Source organism: Ixodes scapularis, unplaced genomic scaffold (genome assembly GCF_016920785.2).
Source record: "Ixodes scapularis isolate PalLabHiFi unplaced genomic scaffold, ASM1692078v2 PGA_scaffold7__128_contigs__length_106722199, whole genome shotgun sequence".
Classification (NCBI taxonomy): Eukaryota; Metazoa; Arthropoda; class Arachnida; order Ixodida; family Ixodidae; genus Ixodes; species Ixodes scapularis.
The window spans coordinates 99,890,640-99,909,371 of NW_024609882.1; the positions used below are offsets into that span (position 1 = coordinate 99,890,640).

Here is an 18,732-nt window from a genome sequence, read left to right on the forward strand (position 1 = left end):
TCATTCAGATCGCCAGCAAGGCGTTGGGGGAGATGCCACCCAGACTTCAACGTTTTTTTCTTCGCCTGCTAAAGTATGACTTCAATCTCCAGTTTGTTCCAGGAAAGGAGCTGATATTGGCCGATACGCTGTCCAGAGCCCCAAAAACAACAAGCAACGAGGATGCTTCGGACGATGTGGAGATACATGCCATCAATATACTCTTCGACAGAGTGTCGCTAACGACCCTCAAGAGGCTACAGGAAGCGACTGCACAAGATCCTGTACTGCAGAAGGTGGTTACAGCAATCACTAACAACAAAACGATCGATGGCGTTTTTCGACACATGACACCAGAGCTGTCTGTTCTTAAAGGCATTGTGTTTAAAGGAGAACGAGTAGTCGTTCCTCGGTCGATGCGATCTGAAATGTTAACGCGCATTCATGATGGTCACCAAGGAATTTCTAAATGCAAAGCCAAAGCTCGTCGCCTTGTTTTTTGGCCCGGCCTAAATGCGGACATAGAATCTATGGTCGGTAGATGTAGCATCTGTCAGCGACACGCTTATTCACAACCTAGTGCGCCACTGCTAATGCGTGAGACTCCTTCTAATCCCTGGACGCGGGTTGGCGTAGACCTATTTGAATATGCATGCAAGCCATATTTGGTTACGTATGACGCACACTCAAACTTCCTCGAAGTTGAGCCACTTGATGACACTACAGCGCGAACTGTGGTTCAGAAATTAAGTGCCACATTTGCGAGGCACGGTCTACCCATCGATAATCGTCAAAAGAATTTAAGATGTTTTCTTCTCTCTATGATTTCCAGCATACAATATCAAGTCCTCGGTTCCCACGTTCAAACGGGCTGGCCGAAAAAGGCGTATAAATAGCAAAGCGTATTCTGAAGAAAACCACCGAAGGGGAAGAAGACTTCTGGCTGGGTGTCCTTAATTATCGCACAACTCCACTAGATGGCCGGACTCCGGGGGAGCTCCTCATGAGTCGAAGACTGCGATCCCGCGTGCCAGACTTCTCTCGGACGCCAGGGGCGCAAGTGAGGAAGCACAAACAAAATGATGGTGGGCATTGTCTGCATGCTCTCCGGCCAGGTGACATTGTCAGAGTGGCATCTCCGACTGACTGGATCGTTAAAGCGAAAGTACTCCGTCAAGTTGCGCCGAGGTCCTATGACGTCATCTCTGAAGACAACCGCGTATTTCGTAGAAACAGGCAGCATCTGAAACAAACACAAGAATCCTTCTGCCTACAAGGCGACTGTGACGACGACGAAGATGACAGACACCCTTTGTACCAGGCACCCGAGTCAACAACACTTACATCACCGCCGCTGCCACCCCCAACCAGCCAAACAACTGCCTCGAGCTATCCCAACCCACACCATGGACACGTCCATGGACAATTCCGCAGGTCAGCAAGACGGCGTCACCCCCGACAAGACTGAGTTACGACGAAAACTTCCATCAAGAGCTCGTGAACTCCGTCTCAAGAGGGAAGATGTATCGGTTATGACATCACATGACGTCACTGCTGGCTGGACCTGCCACCTGGGCTCGGCTATAAAAGGGCCTGCACGATGGCAGATTAAACAGAATGTATCTCGCGACTGGTGTGATCACTGCTTGCGCTCGAGCCAAACGCGTTCTTCGCGTGTGCGGGCCGGAAACCGTCGCCCGAAAAGACGAAATACATAGTGTTCGGCCCGAGCTGGAGGCGAGCCGGGTGAAGCTCACGTTCAACGGCACGGACATCGAGAAGACGGAGGAACACTCTGTCCTGGGCGTAGTGGCGTCACAAGGGTGGAAAGGGGGGGGGGGGGAGGGGGGGTTCGCGGCGGGCTACCGCTTCGGGTGCCGCTGACCCTAGTGACGCCACTGTCTGGGCGTAATCCTAAGCCGGTTTTCTTTTCGTTCTTACTCTCGCGATCACAGATGTCAGCGCCTATAATTCGCCACACTCCAGTCCCGGCTCTGCACCCCTGATCAACGCGAAGTAAGAGCGTCCGAGTCATCACAATCCCGCCTAAAAGACCCACGCATCCGAGCATATCCAACTCGACGGCAATGCACACCCCGGAGTTATAGGAAATGACGTAGCGCGCTTCATTCAACTTCCGACTAGCTCCGTGGGATTTCACGGATCAAGTTCGACGGGGTTGAAGGCGCTCTACGGGACGGGTGCTGCCACAACGCTACGAGCGGAAGATGACTAACTTGAGCAGGATCTGCCGGTGGAAAATGGGCTCTCCAAAAGTTGTGCTTTGGAGCGCTCCAAATCTGCGAGCGGAATTCACCATTCGACTGTGTGCTTGATTCGGGTCTAGAGCTGCACATATAGCTTTCCCTTCGTGTTCAATGTGCGAGTGTCATGTGCGAGGTAGACCAGGCCGCCTAGCCATCGACGTCTTGCCTTTCCATTTCCCCCCTGTTTTTCTGGCATAGTGAACGTGTCTTACTATATAACGATTTTAATAGAAAGATCGGCCACCCATGAATGGGATGTTTGATTTTCGCAGGATGCCTAGAGCCTTTAGATTCAATTATAGCCATAAATAGACTACCACAGAAAGTGGTCTTGTGCTCTTTTTGAGGACTGCAACGGTAAAAAATAAGACAGAAAGAGAGACAGATAGAGGTAGAGATACGAATGAAAGTTGTTTACTAGCACTGTTTGAATATGAGCTCCAGGTGCACTTCGCTTATGTGAATCTAACAAAATAGAATCGAGTAGAACATACGGTCATGTGACGCTTGAGGCCAGTTGTTTCTAACGTTAGACTCAGCCGGCCTACTAAGTTGATGTTTCAATGCATCAGGTTTATACGTAGCACAGGTTTCATTTGGTAAGCCTGGTTTTCGGTGGTCGCTAACTTTCATTATCTTTTTTGGGGGGTCCTTTCATATTTAACTCAAGAAGACTTTGCCGCGAGCTCCTTTTCGGTTTGATCGGGGTTTTCTCGCTTAAATACATATGAAAAAGTAAATTCTAAACGGCATAAGTGAATGCAATACACTTTTAGTTTATTATTGCTATACTTGCAGTTTACTATAATATATAAATATGTAACACACGTAAAGACATAGCATTTCAGTAATCCGTATTGTGGCTTAAATACTACTTATAGTTACGCCTACAAACAATTTGAATTTATGTTGCTTGGATCTGCATGCTAAATAGATAACTGGTATATAGAGGAGATACTACAAAGAAATATAGTTTTTCTGTGTGTTAGTCTTAAAAAAAAATAAGTTCCGTTATTTAGCGCGCGAGATTGGAGGTATTGGCAACTTGAAGATAACGCGAGGTATTGGTGGTTTTATGTGCTGTAGCAATCTTTGCTCACTTAATCGAATGAGCATTTCGTAAAGGCAGGATTTACTCGCCGTAAAAGCTAACTTTTAGATAAAATAAAGCATATTTCTTGTGTTTTTTCTGAATTTACAAAGAGGGGCGAGCCACATAGTAATAATTAAACAATGAAAAAGCCTGTCTTCTTACATTCGCTTCTCTTCATTGGTTTTGTGTCGAAGATATTAAATCGTCCCCACTCACATAAACTGTTTTTAGCGCGTTTTTAGGGAGTAATCTTACCTACCTCTTAAGTCAGGAGGGCGATTAAGTCAGTCAAATTTTTCCACAGGAAAGGTAGGGCGATGCGGTGGGCGTTTAAAGACAGAGCATAAGTTTGTTTTTTGCTTAGATGTAAATTTGTGCAGATGCTTTCTATGCAGATGATAAATTTTCCGAATAAATATCTAAGGATAAATTTGTCTAAGTCAAAGCCAAAATATGAGAGAGGATATGCTATGCACTCAGCCCAACCTTTGAAGAATCATCAAATGCAGTGATGGGCCGCTCTGGTATTTACTTTGACAAATGGACACCAAATGCAAGGAATGTTTGTTACTTTGCCCTCCCCCCCCCCCCTCGTTTTCTTGTCGCAATAAATGCCAGGATGACCCACAGTGATATTTATGAAATCATGGAATACTATTTAACGAAACTTCTTCTCCGAATAATAAAAAAAAGTTATTGTCCGTCCTTTTTGTTTGTTTATGCATTTCAGGGTAAATCTCGCAAAGAAAATAACGTTGCGTGACGTTATGTCACGTGACATATAGAGGAGTTTATAGTCTCCCCATTAAATGCATAGGCAAACCTCCCATTCCACGACTTACACACCACTTGACTTTCCCCGCTAAATATATGAGAAAATCGATGTCATATGACGTCGCGAGACCTTTATGCCAACACAGTTTTAACGCCATATTTGTCGGGGAAACTGAATTTGTGTGTAGGTGGATTTTTCAGGGGGAGCTTCTTATTTGTTTAAGCACCGCGTTTCCTGTTTTTTTAGGTGCCCTTGAGCAGCTTTTCAATCGAACGGCATCTGCCGAATAAACAGTCACGCAAACACCATGCGCCCAAATGGCGATAAGGACAGCCCTCTGCGGGTTTGCATCGTGGGAGGCGGCCCGAGCGGCATCCTTTGTGCCCGCCAGATGCTCGACGAGGGCTTCCAGCCAATCGTCTACGAGATGTCTTCCAGCCTGGGCGGCCTCTGGGCCTACCGGGACCATAGTGAGGAGGGCGTGCCGTCCATCATGCGGTCTACAGTCTTCAATAGCAGCAAGGAAATGTGCGCATTCAGGTATGCACTTGAGAAGCAGTTGCGTGTTTGGCACGTTTTACTTCTGAGTTAACCGAGAAATGTATATAAATATTGAGAAAATTACCCGAAACCACCAATCCCTCAAATGCGTCTTGATAACACGTTATTATACGCTGCGAAATCATATTTTAGGTCCTTGTTGGAAGTCCATGCTCAAACCTAGCTCCTACTGATTGTCTCTCAAGATCAAATATTATGATTTGGTGACGTGCGGGCCTGTACGATATTTATTACCAGTAGCATAGCCTCCTCTATACTCACAAAACCTGGCAGTTCGATGACGGAGACATAAGGTGCTCGGTCGCAGATTCGGAGCGCGGGGATCTGGTAGCACAGAGCATTTCTCGGGGAGTCCGGTATTCAGCGCACAGGTTTTGCAGCGGGGAGGACCCGAAACATGGTTTTCAAACCCGACGAGAAAAGAAGCGGTAGCCCGAGGAAGGCGAGAAGCACGAGCGGACATTCTATCGCTCGGGACAAGTGTGTTTCGGTTTCCTGCCACAACTGGGCGCCCGTTACATGACTCTTGTCTGTCGCTCTACCTTTTCACTTTCGGCGGCAGCGTCACGTCACGATCTGCCAGGCTTTGTCAGTATAGAGGAGGCTATGCCAGTAGTCAGATTGGCTGAATAACGCGAGAGCGTACGATACTAGACGCCGACGGGGAGAGCGCGCGACAGGAGAGCGCCACGACACCAAAGTGCAGGACAGGAGAGTTTCGACATGAGGGCGCGTGTCACTAGAGAGTGGGTCACTAGAGCGCATGTACGCGCCTTGGGAATAATCCATATTGGGGTCTTTAAAAACATGTGTTCTCGAAACTAAAATTTTGAAACCAAATATAGTCGCATTTTGAAGGCTCCATGTCATTTAATTGGCTGAGTATGCAGATGAAGCTGGGCCAAGTGACACAAGCGTGTTGAACGCAGTTGTCTGCAGTCACACATTTTGAGATACTTTTCTTTGTTCAGGTTATCTATGCTAAAACAATACACTACCGCGCAGTGGTGATCACTTCCGTTTATAGCGGTTCTTTTAAAATTTGTCGGTACTTTAGCACTCGAGACAATTCTGCTTGTCATTTATGTCCCCCCTGAACAAAACTTCGGTTCACACATTAAGGTGCAACCCAACCGTGCATGAAGTGTTTGTGCTTTTAGAGCGCAGCTCTTAGGCCCCGTTTCCGGCTTGAGCGGCGTCGCCGTCGGCGTAATTGCGCGGTGCATTATGGGTAAATTTCCCCGCTAAATCTAGCGGAAAAATTTCCGCGCTAAATCTAGCGGAAAAACTTTCCCGCTAATCTAGCGGAAAATATTCCCCGCTAAATGTAGCGGAAAAATATTCCCACTAGATCTAGCGAAAACATTCCCCCGCTAGATTTAGCAGAAAAAAGTCCCCACTACATCTAGCGGAAAAAATTCTCCGCTAAATCTAGCGAAAAATTTCCCCGCTAAATCTGGCGGGAAAAAATTCCCCGCTAAATCTAGCAGAAAAATTTCCCCGCTAAATTTACGGAAAATTTCCCCGCTAAATCTAGCGGAAATATTTCCCCGCTAAATCTAGCGGAAAAAATTCCCCGGTAAAGCGGAAACATTTTCCCGCTAAATCTAGCGGGAAAAACTCCCCGCTAAATCTTGCGGAAAAATTTCTCGCTAAATCTAGCGGAAAACTTTTCCCGCTAAATCTAGCGGAAAAAATTTCCCGCTATATAGCGGAAAAACTTCCCCGCTAGATTTAGCGGAAACATTTCCCTGCTAAATCTAGCGGAAAAATTTCCCCGCTAAATCTGGCGAGCAAAACTCCCCGCTAAACCTAGCGGAAAAATTTCCCCGCTAAATCAAGCGGAAAAATTTTCCCGCTAAATCTAGCGGAAAAATTTTCCCGCTAAATCTAGCGGAAAAATTTTCCCGCTAAATCTAGCGGAAGAAATTCCCCCGCTAAATCTAGCGTAAAAAATTCCCCGCTAAATTTAGCAGAAAAATTTTCCCGCTAAATCTGGCGGAAAAATTTTCCCGGTAAATCTAGCGGGAAAAATTCCCCGCTAAATCTAGCGGAAAAAATTTCCCGCTAAATCTACCGGAAAAATTTCCGCGCTAAATCTAGCGGTAACAATTCCCCGCTAGATTTAGCGGAAAAAATTCCCCGCTAAGTCTAGCGGAAAAATTTTCCCGTTAAACCTAGCGGAAAAAAATTCCCCGCTAAATCTATTGTAAAAATTTTTCTGGGGGCTCACGTGACACCCCAAGGTCATGTGACCGCCCCCGAGGTCACGCGACACCCCCCCCCCCCCCCCCCCCGCCCCGAGAACAGGTGACCCTCAGCACCCTTCCCTCCTCCTCCTCAAGAGCTGCGCTCCAATTCGTGTTACAGGGAGTTGTAAACGGCTTTCATTTTTTTTGACGGCTTAAAACTTTCTTTCTATGTATCTTGCAATTATAAAGTTAATGTCAAATTAAAGAGCTGTTTTTCAGCAATATTTTAATGTTTCGCTATTACGAATATTTTTAATTTTTAGTTAATTATTCAGCTAATAATAAACCACTGTCTCTAATATTGAAAACAATATATAGTTCTCGAGTTATAACGTCCCATCGTCCACAATAGTTTAGGTGAGCGTTCGGTTGGATGTAATAAATTATAAAAAGTAATGAGCAAATTGTACAGGTAATGTATATTTTAAAATAAAAAAAATAAAGTTAAAAATGGAATTATTTTATGGCGCTATGAAAATGGAGTCACGTCAACTAATCAAAATAATGAGGCATTAAATTATGAAGCATACTTCGATATTACATTTTTCAGAACTTCTCTATTGATATATTACACGTTGAGAATATTATCAGACCTCAAACTTTTCCCATACAGTTACGGCAAATTTAGTTTCTTAATATAAAGTACAGATGGCGACACCTGTTCAAGAACAGTTTGATGTGCATTTCCGTCGTGTGCCGCTTGGAACGCCACGTGAAAGACAAAAAAAGCGCCAGATGTCAGGGTGTCAGATGCCTGGACGACCGCAGTGAGCGAGCCAGAGATGTCATAACAACAAGCACGAGGCTGCGGGTGCACCACAGCTGCATTTGCGCGCGTTCTACTCTACGTCGGTACTCATGCCCGACGCGATCCAAATGAAGTGGGCGCCATGAAATAAATTCTGCCATTTCAGATTCCGCCACGTATGCGAAAACAGTTTAAAGTTTCTATGACTTGCGCAAATTATTTTCGCTATCAACTGTGCTTGTAAGAATTGTTTGACTATATTTCGCATCAAAAACCACTTCGTTGGCTCTTAAGTGGCAATGATAATAAAACAAAACACATAATATCAAATCGTCTCAGTGTCTCTGAGCCAACGTGCTGGCCCATGAATTTATATTTATCCGTTTTAAATATCGGCTGAGGTGCTTGCAATCCGACGGAGTCCAATCTGAGATTTCGATTTAACCACGGAGTCCAATCTGAGATTTAACCACTAAGATGTGTATGAAGCTACGCTTCATACACATCTTAGTGGTTAAAATGATGGTTGTCAGTTATCTGAAGCTTTATGTGAAATCACAGGAAACGCTTTTCCGCCCTCCACAAACGTTTAAACAGTTCGCGACAAAGCGAAGCAATATTACGTCCTGACACCGAAACTAATACTGACAAAGTCGCACTTTTGAATCATGACGATCGGCAGTTGTGTTTGATTTGTTAGTAACAACCAAGACGGCGGCGTCCATAACAAGATCGGCGGAAAAAGTGCCGATACTTTAAGTGTAGCTCATTTGGTTTAGCTTACAGGGTAAACCAAATGCTGTGGGGGATCGTTGGCCGAGTGTGTTCTGGCACCGCAGATCAGAGCATGTGCAGAAATGCTCAGACGCGAGCTCCGTTCAAAGCACGGAGAACCTGTAGGAACTAAAGCCCCTCGATGTGTTTTCGTTGGTCTATCGAGTAATGTCAGGAGGTTGCAAGTGCACGAGGCCCGTGTCTCGAGCGGCCCTTAGAGGAAAATGGCGGCGCAGCACTAAAATGACTGGCCCTTAAAAGCGAATGAGGGCGGAGTACCCGCTCGTAGCCCGTGTCTTGCGCGTTTCCACAACAATGATTGGCGCAGGCACGTAGCCAGAAAGGGGGGCCTTGGGGTTCGGCTTTCCCTTCCCCCCCCCCCCCCCCCAAATCTTCCACTTTGCTGGTAACTCCTCTTCCCCCTCCCCCTGAAACAGCATTTTGCCATGGACGGCGCCCCCCCCCCCCCCCCCCCCCTCCCGAAACAAAATCCTGGCTACGTGCCTGATTGGCGGTTTTTGTAAAAACGCTTTTATCAAGGGGCTTTAGCAGGGACCCCAGGTGCAGTCGCCCATCTGCATCCTACCGTCGTGCGATCGTGTGCGACAGGGGGGGCCCGGGCACCGTCAACCCTGATCGAGCCTTTGGCGACAGGGGGCCGCCCCCCCTGTCGCCCCCTCGCTAAGATTTTTCGGGGGGGGGGGGGGGGGCAGGGCCCCATGGGCCGTCCCCCTGGCTACGTGCCTGTACTGCACTCTCATTACCTTGTAAACAACAAGTTCAATGGTGTTTGTAATGAGCAGGTGGAAGCCTGAAATCATAGCGCTCTCAAAGCAACACTGCCAACACCGTCGAAATTGAAGTTCTTACATCTCCCTTCCCAGGCAGCACAAAACGTCGTAAAAACGTCGAGAAAAACTCCCGGACGTCCGTGACGTCCCGCATGACTTCGATCCCGTTTTTTTCGATGTTGAGGTGACGTCCTTATATAACGTTCCATTAGAATCCAATCAGTGACGTTATGACGACGTTGTATTTCAACTCAAACGTCGTCAACGTTCCCACGACGTCGATGCACGACGTTCTCACAACGTCCAACGCTCACGTTTCTTTGACGTTGAACTGAAGTTCCTAAATGACGTTCCTTTATCGTCCTGTCCGTGACGTGCTGGCGACGTCACGTTTCAACTTTAACGTCGTCATCGTCGCCACGAAAAGACGTTTTAGCAACGTTGAACACTCACGTTTCTTCGAAGTTAAAATAAAGTCCAGGGTGACGTTACATTATTGCCCCGTCAGTGACGTTTCAGCGACGTCGCGTTCACACCTAAATGCCGTAAACGTCATACAAGACGTGCTGGCAACGTCGACCATTCATGTTTTGCTCGACGTTTTTAGATTTTCCAGCTCCATCTCCAGCCGCAGAATCACTGTGGTCAAGGTGACAGTGCTCAAGAGCCGCAAACAAAACTTGATTTTTGAGAGGTTTAGGAATTTAATTATTTATACATTAATTTGCGTATTTCAAAATGCTATTAATTGCACATCGATGACGCTAGGGAGTGCATTTACAAAACTCAATGTACAAGGAAGAAAAAAAAAATAATCTGAAAGCATGTTGGGAATATCATTCCTTTTAGATGTGCTTGTTCATGCTTGTTATGGCTTGTTATAATTTCGGTTTGTTTAAGATATTGTTACGGGTTTAATTTGCGACTAGGAACGGAGCGTCTAGAACGGATCAAATTGTGCAACTCTTGCATTTAGCATCACTACTGCTTGGTGCACGTTAAAGACCCCAGGCTAGCGGTTGTATACTGCACTGGCTAAATTTCTCATCTACAGCGAGTGACTCGTCGCAACTTTCAATGGCTGACCAACTACATGCTGTATAAATATCACCATTACCCAATTCGCTTTTTGCACGCGCGTTGTCGTCTTTCATGGGTCCTGGGCCCTGGCACGCGCCTCAGGGGCGCCGCTACACTATCCCCTCTCCCGGTGATTTCAGGCCTGCATCCTTTCCTAGGAGCATCCATACTGCTCCGCGACCACCCGAGATTGTTTTAAGGTTCGTTAATTTCTCTTCGTATTTTCTAACCCATGCTCACCTGCGCACAACCAAAAAATTCGCATCAACATCACAGTTCATCCACAACACCAACTTCCATAGCTTTAGCGCTTTCGGTAGATCGGGGCGCAAAGTCTAGTCACGTGACTGTCAGTACAGATCTCGTTTTCGTTGCCACTGGTGACGTACCGAAACGAAAATCACATGCCAGCACACACTATATCAGAGCACAACCACTGCACACTTGCGCATTTTCGGAGTTGACTCAAAAAAAATAATAATATGCCCGGCAATGACGAAATCCGGAAGATACTGTCAAGTTTCAACGGTTTGTGGAAATTGACATTCATGATGCCAACCCATGAATGGACCAGATTACGGTCCAAAAAGCGTTCAAGTCCAGTCCGTACCTACGTGCAAAAAAAAAAAAAAAAAGACAAACACAAAAAAGGAAGACACAAAAAGAAAAAAAAAACAGTCGGCATGGCGCGAGAGAGAGGGGGAAAGGTAGGCAGAGGAGATGCCAGTGCCACCTCCATAGAGCCCCATGCGATGCGTCGAGAAACTCGGCAAGAAGAGGGCGAGAGAAAAGTGGGGGATAGCGACGACGAACAATTGACAAGCGTAAGTTCTGTGTGCACGTATTTTCTCAGTCGTTCCCAAAATATTTTACTGAATGTTCTGTTCTTCGAATTGGCCCAGAGAGAACAGCTCTGGGACCCGGTCCAGCTTTTTCCGAAAGCCAGTCACTAGCACCGGCCGTCACGTCTACGGTTCTACGAGGCAGGCTGCTATGTCGCCGTGATTTTTTTTCGAGTCTGCATACAGTGTAAGTGCTGCGGTTGGATGAGTCGTTGAAGTCGTACCTGAAGAAGTCGGTGATCGCCGAAAACGACGTCGTATTCAGTCACGGCTCGAGGACCTTTTTCAAGGCCATAATGCTTCACACGTTGAATCGTACTACTGCTCGGATCAAGGTGCCTGTGAGGATGTGAATGACGCCCCCAAGAAAACAGGTGGCAGTGCACATAACGGCGCGTCAAGTGCAGTCTCCGATCAAGACCCTTCAGACGACTCCGACGATCCCAATCAAGAACGCCCAGCGGACGGGATCCCCCTTCTGAAACCATTCCCGTGCACGCAGCGAGAGTACCAGCTATGTGCGATGGGGCGGCTAAAGTACGCGCGTCAGCGCATTATACAGAAGCCGAACGAGGTAAGCGGTGGAACATTCCGCGCAGTGTGACATCGTCTCTTGTTCATATATTTACGTGAATTTGTTTGTTCTTTTATATCTTTGAGGCTGGCACATTCAGGTACGTCTTTTGGAGGCGCTCCGTATTGCGTCTCGTGTCTGAAAACGCTCAAATAAACAGTTCGCACCAAACCCGTGTTTTAGTTACTTCCTTCGTACTTGCATGATAACAACTTGCCTTCGCAATAATACTGAAAAATTACTTTCCTTCCTTTTTTGGAGGGAAAGGGGGAGAGGGATACAACGTTTTCCCACGACGGCTAGGGAACGTAATTTTGAAAGGTTTCCCGACGTTCTGTGAACGTCGTTGGCAGTCCGGATGTCGTAAACACACGTATCATAAACGTCGATGGAGGACGCAACGGCCCACTGAGACGTGCAACAAACGTCATTTGGAACGTCCCCTCGACCTTCTGTGCACCTTTTCTCGCGGACACTTAAAGGTTTCATCGACGTCGAAGGAAGGTAACGTCCGGACCTTCGACGTTGTACGACGTCGCGTTACAGACGTCTTCGACGTTCTTTCGACGTTTTCTTCACGGTTATGTGCTGCTTGGGTTGCTTCCGACGAAGAGACATCCTTTCCTGAGGTCATTATCAGCATTCGGCCAATTGTGGTGGGCCGACCACAGCGACACTTTTGATCGTCCACGTCGCCAATAACTGTTGTGTCAAGTTACGGTCATGGCCAAGAACCCGTGTGTCCAAATCTGCACTTTGCACAGCCCGGTTATAACACAACATTTTGGGTCCAATATTAGATGCTCCTGACAGCTTTATTCCTTGATTTGTTTGAACCATAAGACCTGTTCACACATACAGCGGAGCGCTAAGTTAGCGCTACGTGAGCGCTCCAAGGAGCGCTCATGTGGCGCTTCCTGGCGCGTTACATAGTTCTAACACAGTGCGCAATTAGCGCTTCTGTAGCGCCTTGTTAGCGCTCCAGTAGCGCCTTGTTAGCGCTTCAGTAGCGCCGTGTTAGCGCTTCAGTAGCGCTTCTTGTACCGCGGTGCTGCGCGTGCACTGCGGTTCCGGTTCCTGTGGTAGGGTGTGCATCAGCAGCACCATGGCGGACATGTGGGATGCTGAAATAGAAATGCGACAAATGCTCGTACATACGCGATTAGTGCATGTGTGTGGACGGCTTAACGCCCAGAAGAGCCTTCTGGGTGCGCGAAATCTTTCGCCACCGAGATACCGACGGGTACCTGGTAAACCATGTTCCTAGCCTGAGGGACCGAGACACGGAGCTTTTTCGAAGGCGGTTATTTTTAACTGCGTGTCTTTGAAACCAGGGTCACGCATATCGAATAGAAAGCGATGAGGTTGTACCCAATCAATTAGTCGCTAAAAGTCCATGACTCTGGATCTCCTGCCCGACCCTCTGCTAGGAGAGCGGCTGTTTTACTTCCTCTTTCAATGCCAAAGGACAAACAACAACAAAGGAATCGCCGTGGACGCGCTGTTCCGCAGCAGCAAGCACGGCACAAGGAGCATGAAAGCGCTAACAGAGCGCTAACAAAGCGCTTCTGTAGCGCTAACAGAGCGCTACTGAAGCACTAAAGGCCGGTTCACACATGCAGCGAAGCGCTAATGTAGCGCTTCTCACATGTCGTCTGCTACTTATTGTCTGCCATGAACAACAGTATTGACGGTGCGACACAAAGCTAGTGAACGCTCTCGTCAGCACGCGCTTAGCGCGAGGTCAGCGCTCCGCTTGTAGCGCTCCGCTGCATGTGTGAACAGTCCTTAACAGAGCGCTACTGAAGCCCTAACCGAGCGCTACATCACGCGCTAGGAAGCGCCGCATGAGCGCTCCTTCGAGCGGTCACGTAGCGCTAACTTAGCGCTTCGCTGTATGTGTGAACCGGCCTTAAATTTCACACCTGCTGTGTTAATAAAACTTGGCCCACTTAGTGCACAAACGTAGTGAACATCTCACTCGCCTCCAAATATCATCGGCCGAGCAGTCCTACGTTTACAGCGACGAGCGAAACAAAATTCCCACTAGAGAGCAATTATGGTGGCGGCTGCCTTGCTTTTCGGAAAATTGCTCAAACCAATTTTTTGACCGCAACTAAAGAAATTACCCCTAATAACGACTCAAACTCTATATATAAGAGGCGGAGAACGGCTATATGCCCTTCTAAAATCTGCCCCAGCACTCATGCAACGTCACCCTCAACTTATCGGCTCAAAAAGCAAAAGTTCCGTCCGTGCGCGCTTCCGCCGCTATAGCTTCGGACGCGAAAAGACGCCGCAGGCTGCTGAGCGCGCCTCGCTGTCGAACGCCAGCTCCTCCGCTAGAGGCGCTACGCGCGTTTTTCAAAGCGCCCCCTATATTTCCTGCACGGAGTGTATATGTATACAAGCTTTAGCTTTTGCTTCACCCTTAAATTTCGATACGCTCAAAGCTACACTCTAAAAAAAAAAAAAAAGTCGACAATTGTCGATTCGACTCTTTTTGGAGAGTATCCGGGTTGTCGCAAACCACACTCTCTATGGAGAGTAACGGTTACTCTTCAACGACGAGAGTCAGTTTAACTCTCCCAAGCGAGTGTTCACTTAACTCTTCTATAAAGAGTCATGCCAATACTTTTGCAAGAGTCAGCACTACGCTTTTGATGTAGAAGTGTAGGAGTTAATGTCACTCCATTGTGTAGAGTAACTATAACTCCATAAAATGTTGTCTAAACCCTTTGACGAGAATCAATATCACTCCTGTGTGTAGAGTGACTCTAACTCTATGAAAAGTATTGCCTAAACTCCTTGTTAGCGAGTTAAGGGTGCTCTCCAGGCAGAGTTACCTTCACTCCTTAATGTGGAGTAACTTCAACACTGTTAGAGTGTTGCTTCAGCTCTGTATTGAAGAGTAATGCGTACTCACCAGGAAGAGTTACCTTCACTCCATCGTGTAGAGTAACTACAACTCCATTAGAAGTGTGGCCTAAACTCTGTATTCAAGAGTGAAACATAGTCTTTCTGAAGAGTTGATTTCACTTTTTTGTGTAGAGTAATGAGAACTCCATTAAAAGTATTGTCTAAACTCTGTGTAAAGAGTTAAAAAAACTCTCCAGGAGGAGTTGATTTCACTTCTTTGTGCAGAGTAACTACAACTCCATTAGAAGTGTTGCTTAAACTCTGTATTAAAGAAATAAAGGGTGACTGCAAAGAAAAAAAAAGTATATTTTTTTTAACAGCCTAATTGGGACAAGCATGTAACAAAACAATTGTTCCGCGAAAAAAATATTTTTTTTATCAATATTTACACCACAGGACGTAATTTAGTCGGAGTCAGAACCTCTCCACATTTGAAACTCCCGCTCTTTCGACCCCCGCGGAAGAGGAGTACGCCCCGCCCCTCACTCCCCTTGCGTTGCGGAGTTGAACGACGCAGCGTCTCAACTTCCGGTAAGATCTGGCAACAACGCAGGGCGGCGGTATTGTTTTGGTTTGACGCGGTTCACGAGCACATGTAGCGAAGACGTGACCGGAGAAGTGCCCCTGTGATGTTCCCGGAAGATGGAAAGTATCATTCGTAATCGTCGTGCGTGCTTTGAAAGCGAAGGGAGTCACAGAATCCACGAGTGCGCAATCACAAGCCAAGGTTTACGACAGCGCTGCGTTGGTTTCGGCGATCTCGTTCTGTTTGGTGCAACACGGCGATGCGACAAAGAGCTGAAACGTTCGTGGTGTGTGTGCTGCAGTGCTTGGAAGTAGACGCCCGACACGGAGCGCGAATTGGCTGTTGTGAGGTTAATGCTAAACGGGTTCAGTCTCGTCGTCGTCAGCTGACCCGTCAAACTGGTCCAGGAGGACGCAGCGAGCGTTTTTAAAAGTAAATCTGCCTCGTTCTGTTTCAAAATGTGGAAGTTTCCCGACGCATACCGTGAGTAAAAAGCTGCGGGCGTTTTCAACAAAATTACGTCGTTTTAATTGAACAATGGAGTCCGAATTGTTGTCCTAAGTCTGCCGTTTTTATGCTTCGTGTTGGACTGCGTTTGCACAGCGACGTGTATTGCATCGTGCGGTGTGAATAAATTTGGGCACAATTTCGTGCCTGCCTACAGATGCATGAGCTGAGACCACTTTTTACGTAGTGAACATAGTGCTTTTTTTATTTTGTGTCTAGTCGCGTACGTTAGGTGCACACGGGGCGAATCTCGACGGCCTCCAGACCGATATGACGAGAATGTAACTGGACTCGTTCGCCGCAACGCGAACGCCCGATTGCCTCCAGCCAATGGCAATTCTTTCGGGGCGGAATGGCTGCTGGAAGGCTCGCTGTCGGGATCAATCATCTGACATCTCCGAAAAGTCGGTATTTGCACGCGCAAGCAAACAAACAAAAAAAGCACTTTAAGCCAGCAAAGAGGAAAACGAAAGAACCGCGCTATGAAAGTCAAAACCCCGCGTCGTTTCCTATCACTAACACCTGCGACAGCTGTTAAACACACACTACTTCACTTCAAGAAGTCTCACTCGAGCACCTGGGTCAGCACGAAACACTTATCATTTCGGCGAAGCGATTAGTGGAGGTAGGCGAGACAGGCGGGAGCAGAGACTTCGGCGGCCATGAAAGAATGGCGAAGCTTTTGTTTGTTATGGTATGAATCTAAACGGAAGTGCCCGTCTTGTAAACATTTGTATAGATGAATAACTCTATTCACATGGGTTATTGTTTAAACGTAAAAATATGCCTTTCAAAAGAAAATTGCAACATATGACAAAGGTTTAACAACGAAGATCTAAGCTGTCAATCAAACCCTTAGCCAATGAGAAGTATAGCAGCCGATTGGTATTCAACGTCACGGAATACTAACTTCGTGGCGCGCGATTCGAAACGTACGAAATAGCCGCAAACTAAAATCGGACTCACGCAGTAAATATTGCACTAAACTTTTTTTCTTTTCCCGCGGAAAATTTTTTTTTTGACATGCTTGACCCAATTAGGCTGCTTAAAAAACCTTTTTTTTCTTTGCAGTTACCCTTTAAGCATGCTCTTTAGGAAGAGTTGTGGTGACCATTTTGAGGAGAGTAAATACAACTCCATTAGAAGTGTTGCCTACACTTCATACCAAAGAGTTAAATATGCTCTCTAGCAAGAATTAATGTCAAATAACAGCACACTTGAGCAGTTTGTGCGACCCCTTTTGGAACAGTGCTTAAATCTTTAATAGAGTCAATTACTCTCCACAAATAATTGTGTTATGTACACCCCCGTTTGAAGTTGTGCCTAAACTCTGTATAAAAGAATTAAACACACTCTCCAGGAAGGGGTCACAAAAACTCCGCTCAATTATACTCTTGTATGTTGTTTTTGTTGTGTTGTTGAGTGCAAGTTAACCCAGTAAAAAGTAACAGAAACGCCTGAAAAAAAATGAGAAAAACAGAAGTGTAAAATTGGCTCTTTGCTAATGAAAAGTTCGCTGGAAAAAAAGAAACTCTACTGGCAAGTGGCATTTCTAGCCAGGTGAAGTGCGACCACTGTACTTTTCTTTTTGCAATTATTTTATGAATGTCGATACCTCCCTTGATTTCACTGTTATGTGGAATACTTTTGGCCTTATTGCAGGAGTTGTTGCATACAACTAGGGACAACTCAAGTATTTTGCAATGAATAGTGGCCCTAAAATCTAAAATCAGCTATGTACATGTTCACAAGATGGTTGCATAGGAAATGCGGAACGGCACATAGATAATGAGCCTGTACAGAGGCTACAGGTCTTCATGAAAAGTCAGCATAGAAAGAATAAAAACAGTAGAAAAGAGCTTAATAAACCAAGACTTTAATTTCAGCACATGGCAAAAAAAAGCAAAACTAACACCTAAATTCCCTCTGGCTTTGACAACTATAACTTTGATATCAGATCCAAAGCCAGGACGGACTTTATCTTGTACTTCAAACCAATAAAGTGCTCAATCACTGCGAGTGACCGGCTTTCTTTTTGACGGTAAGATGTGTCGTGGACCCAGTGCAGTGCAAGAACGAGCGCAGCACCAGCCACAATATCCGTCACCTCAAAGAAGTGGTCCTCCGACACCAGAGTTATGGCACTTGAGTCCTCTTAATCGATGCGCATCACCGGACAGGTCGATCCGTCGTGCCTCTCCTCCTGTGAAGAATGAATGCTTAAATGTAAAGTCAGCAATATTAAAAAAGAGTAAACAGCTTGCTAAGTGCTCTTAGTTAATACCAGCGCACTCATTTGCAAGACAATAGATCATTTTCGAAAATCCCAGGAGCCATTCATAGGATATACTTGAATAGTTTGCTGGGACTTGCTTTTTTGCCGATTGAACAAGAATCCGAACCGAACACTTAGGCAGCACTCATGGCTAGCTCTCTCAGCTTCAGCCGTCCGAAACCATTCGTACCCCTTCTGACACGAACACCTAAGAGAAAGATAATCCACATCTCTCTCCCTTCTCCTTTGTATGCAATGGCAGCCGTAAGTGGTTGCATTTATTTATGGCATCCCCAAGTTAGCACCCCCTGCCAGTGGCATCGGGACAAGGGTGCAAGGAGAGGGGGCAGTTGCCCCCCCCCCCCCTTTTTCCTGACATTTGAAACAATTATAGCAGACAAGATGGGAGAGGGGGACAGGGTTTAGCTTCCCTGCACATCACCCCTCCACCTTCCAAACGGTAGCAATTCAGCTGGCCTCTGCCCACAGTGGCAAAAGACACAGCTCTATATTTATACAGACTTTCCCGAAGGGTAGGATGAATGCAATTTCTTAACATCTGGATTTGTCTAAGTCGATTCGTCCAAGTTTTTTTAGATTAATTAGTGTGAACAATTCATTGTGGTTCAGTGCTTACTGCCGTATGTTATAGCTTATTTTACAACTTTACAAAAAAAGCTAGCGAATGCATGTAACATCTCAGTTTGGCGAGACCATTAATTAAATGTAATTTCAACTCTACAAGGACCTAATTTGCTATAAATTACCA

At 46.3% G+C, this 18,732-nt stretch overlaps 1 protein-coding gene across 1 annotated transcript in view; it reads left to right on the plus strand.

Moving 5' to 3' along the window:
* Window positions 1-4,421: 4,421 nt before the first annotated feature.
* LOC120841584 (flavin-containing monooxygenase 5-like) overlaps window positions 4,422-18,732 on the plus strand; it is a 107,867-nt gene continuing 93,556 nt past the window's right edge. The window contains exon 1 of the mRNA XM_040212504.1: window positions 4,422-4,654. Coding sequence (XP_040068438.1) covers window positions 4,422-4,654 — 233 coding nt within the window. The remainder of the gene's footprint in view (window positions 4,655-18,732) is intronic.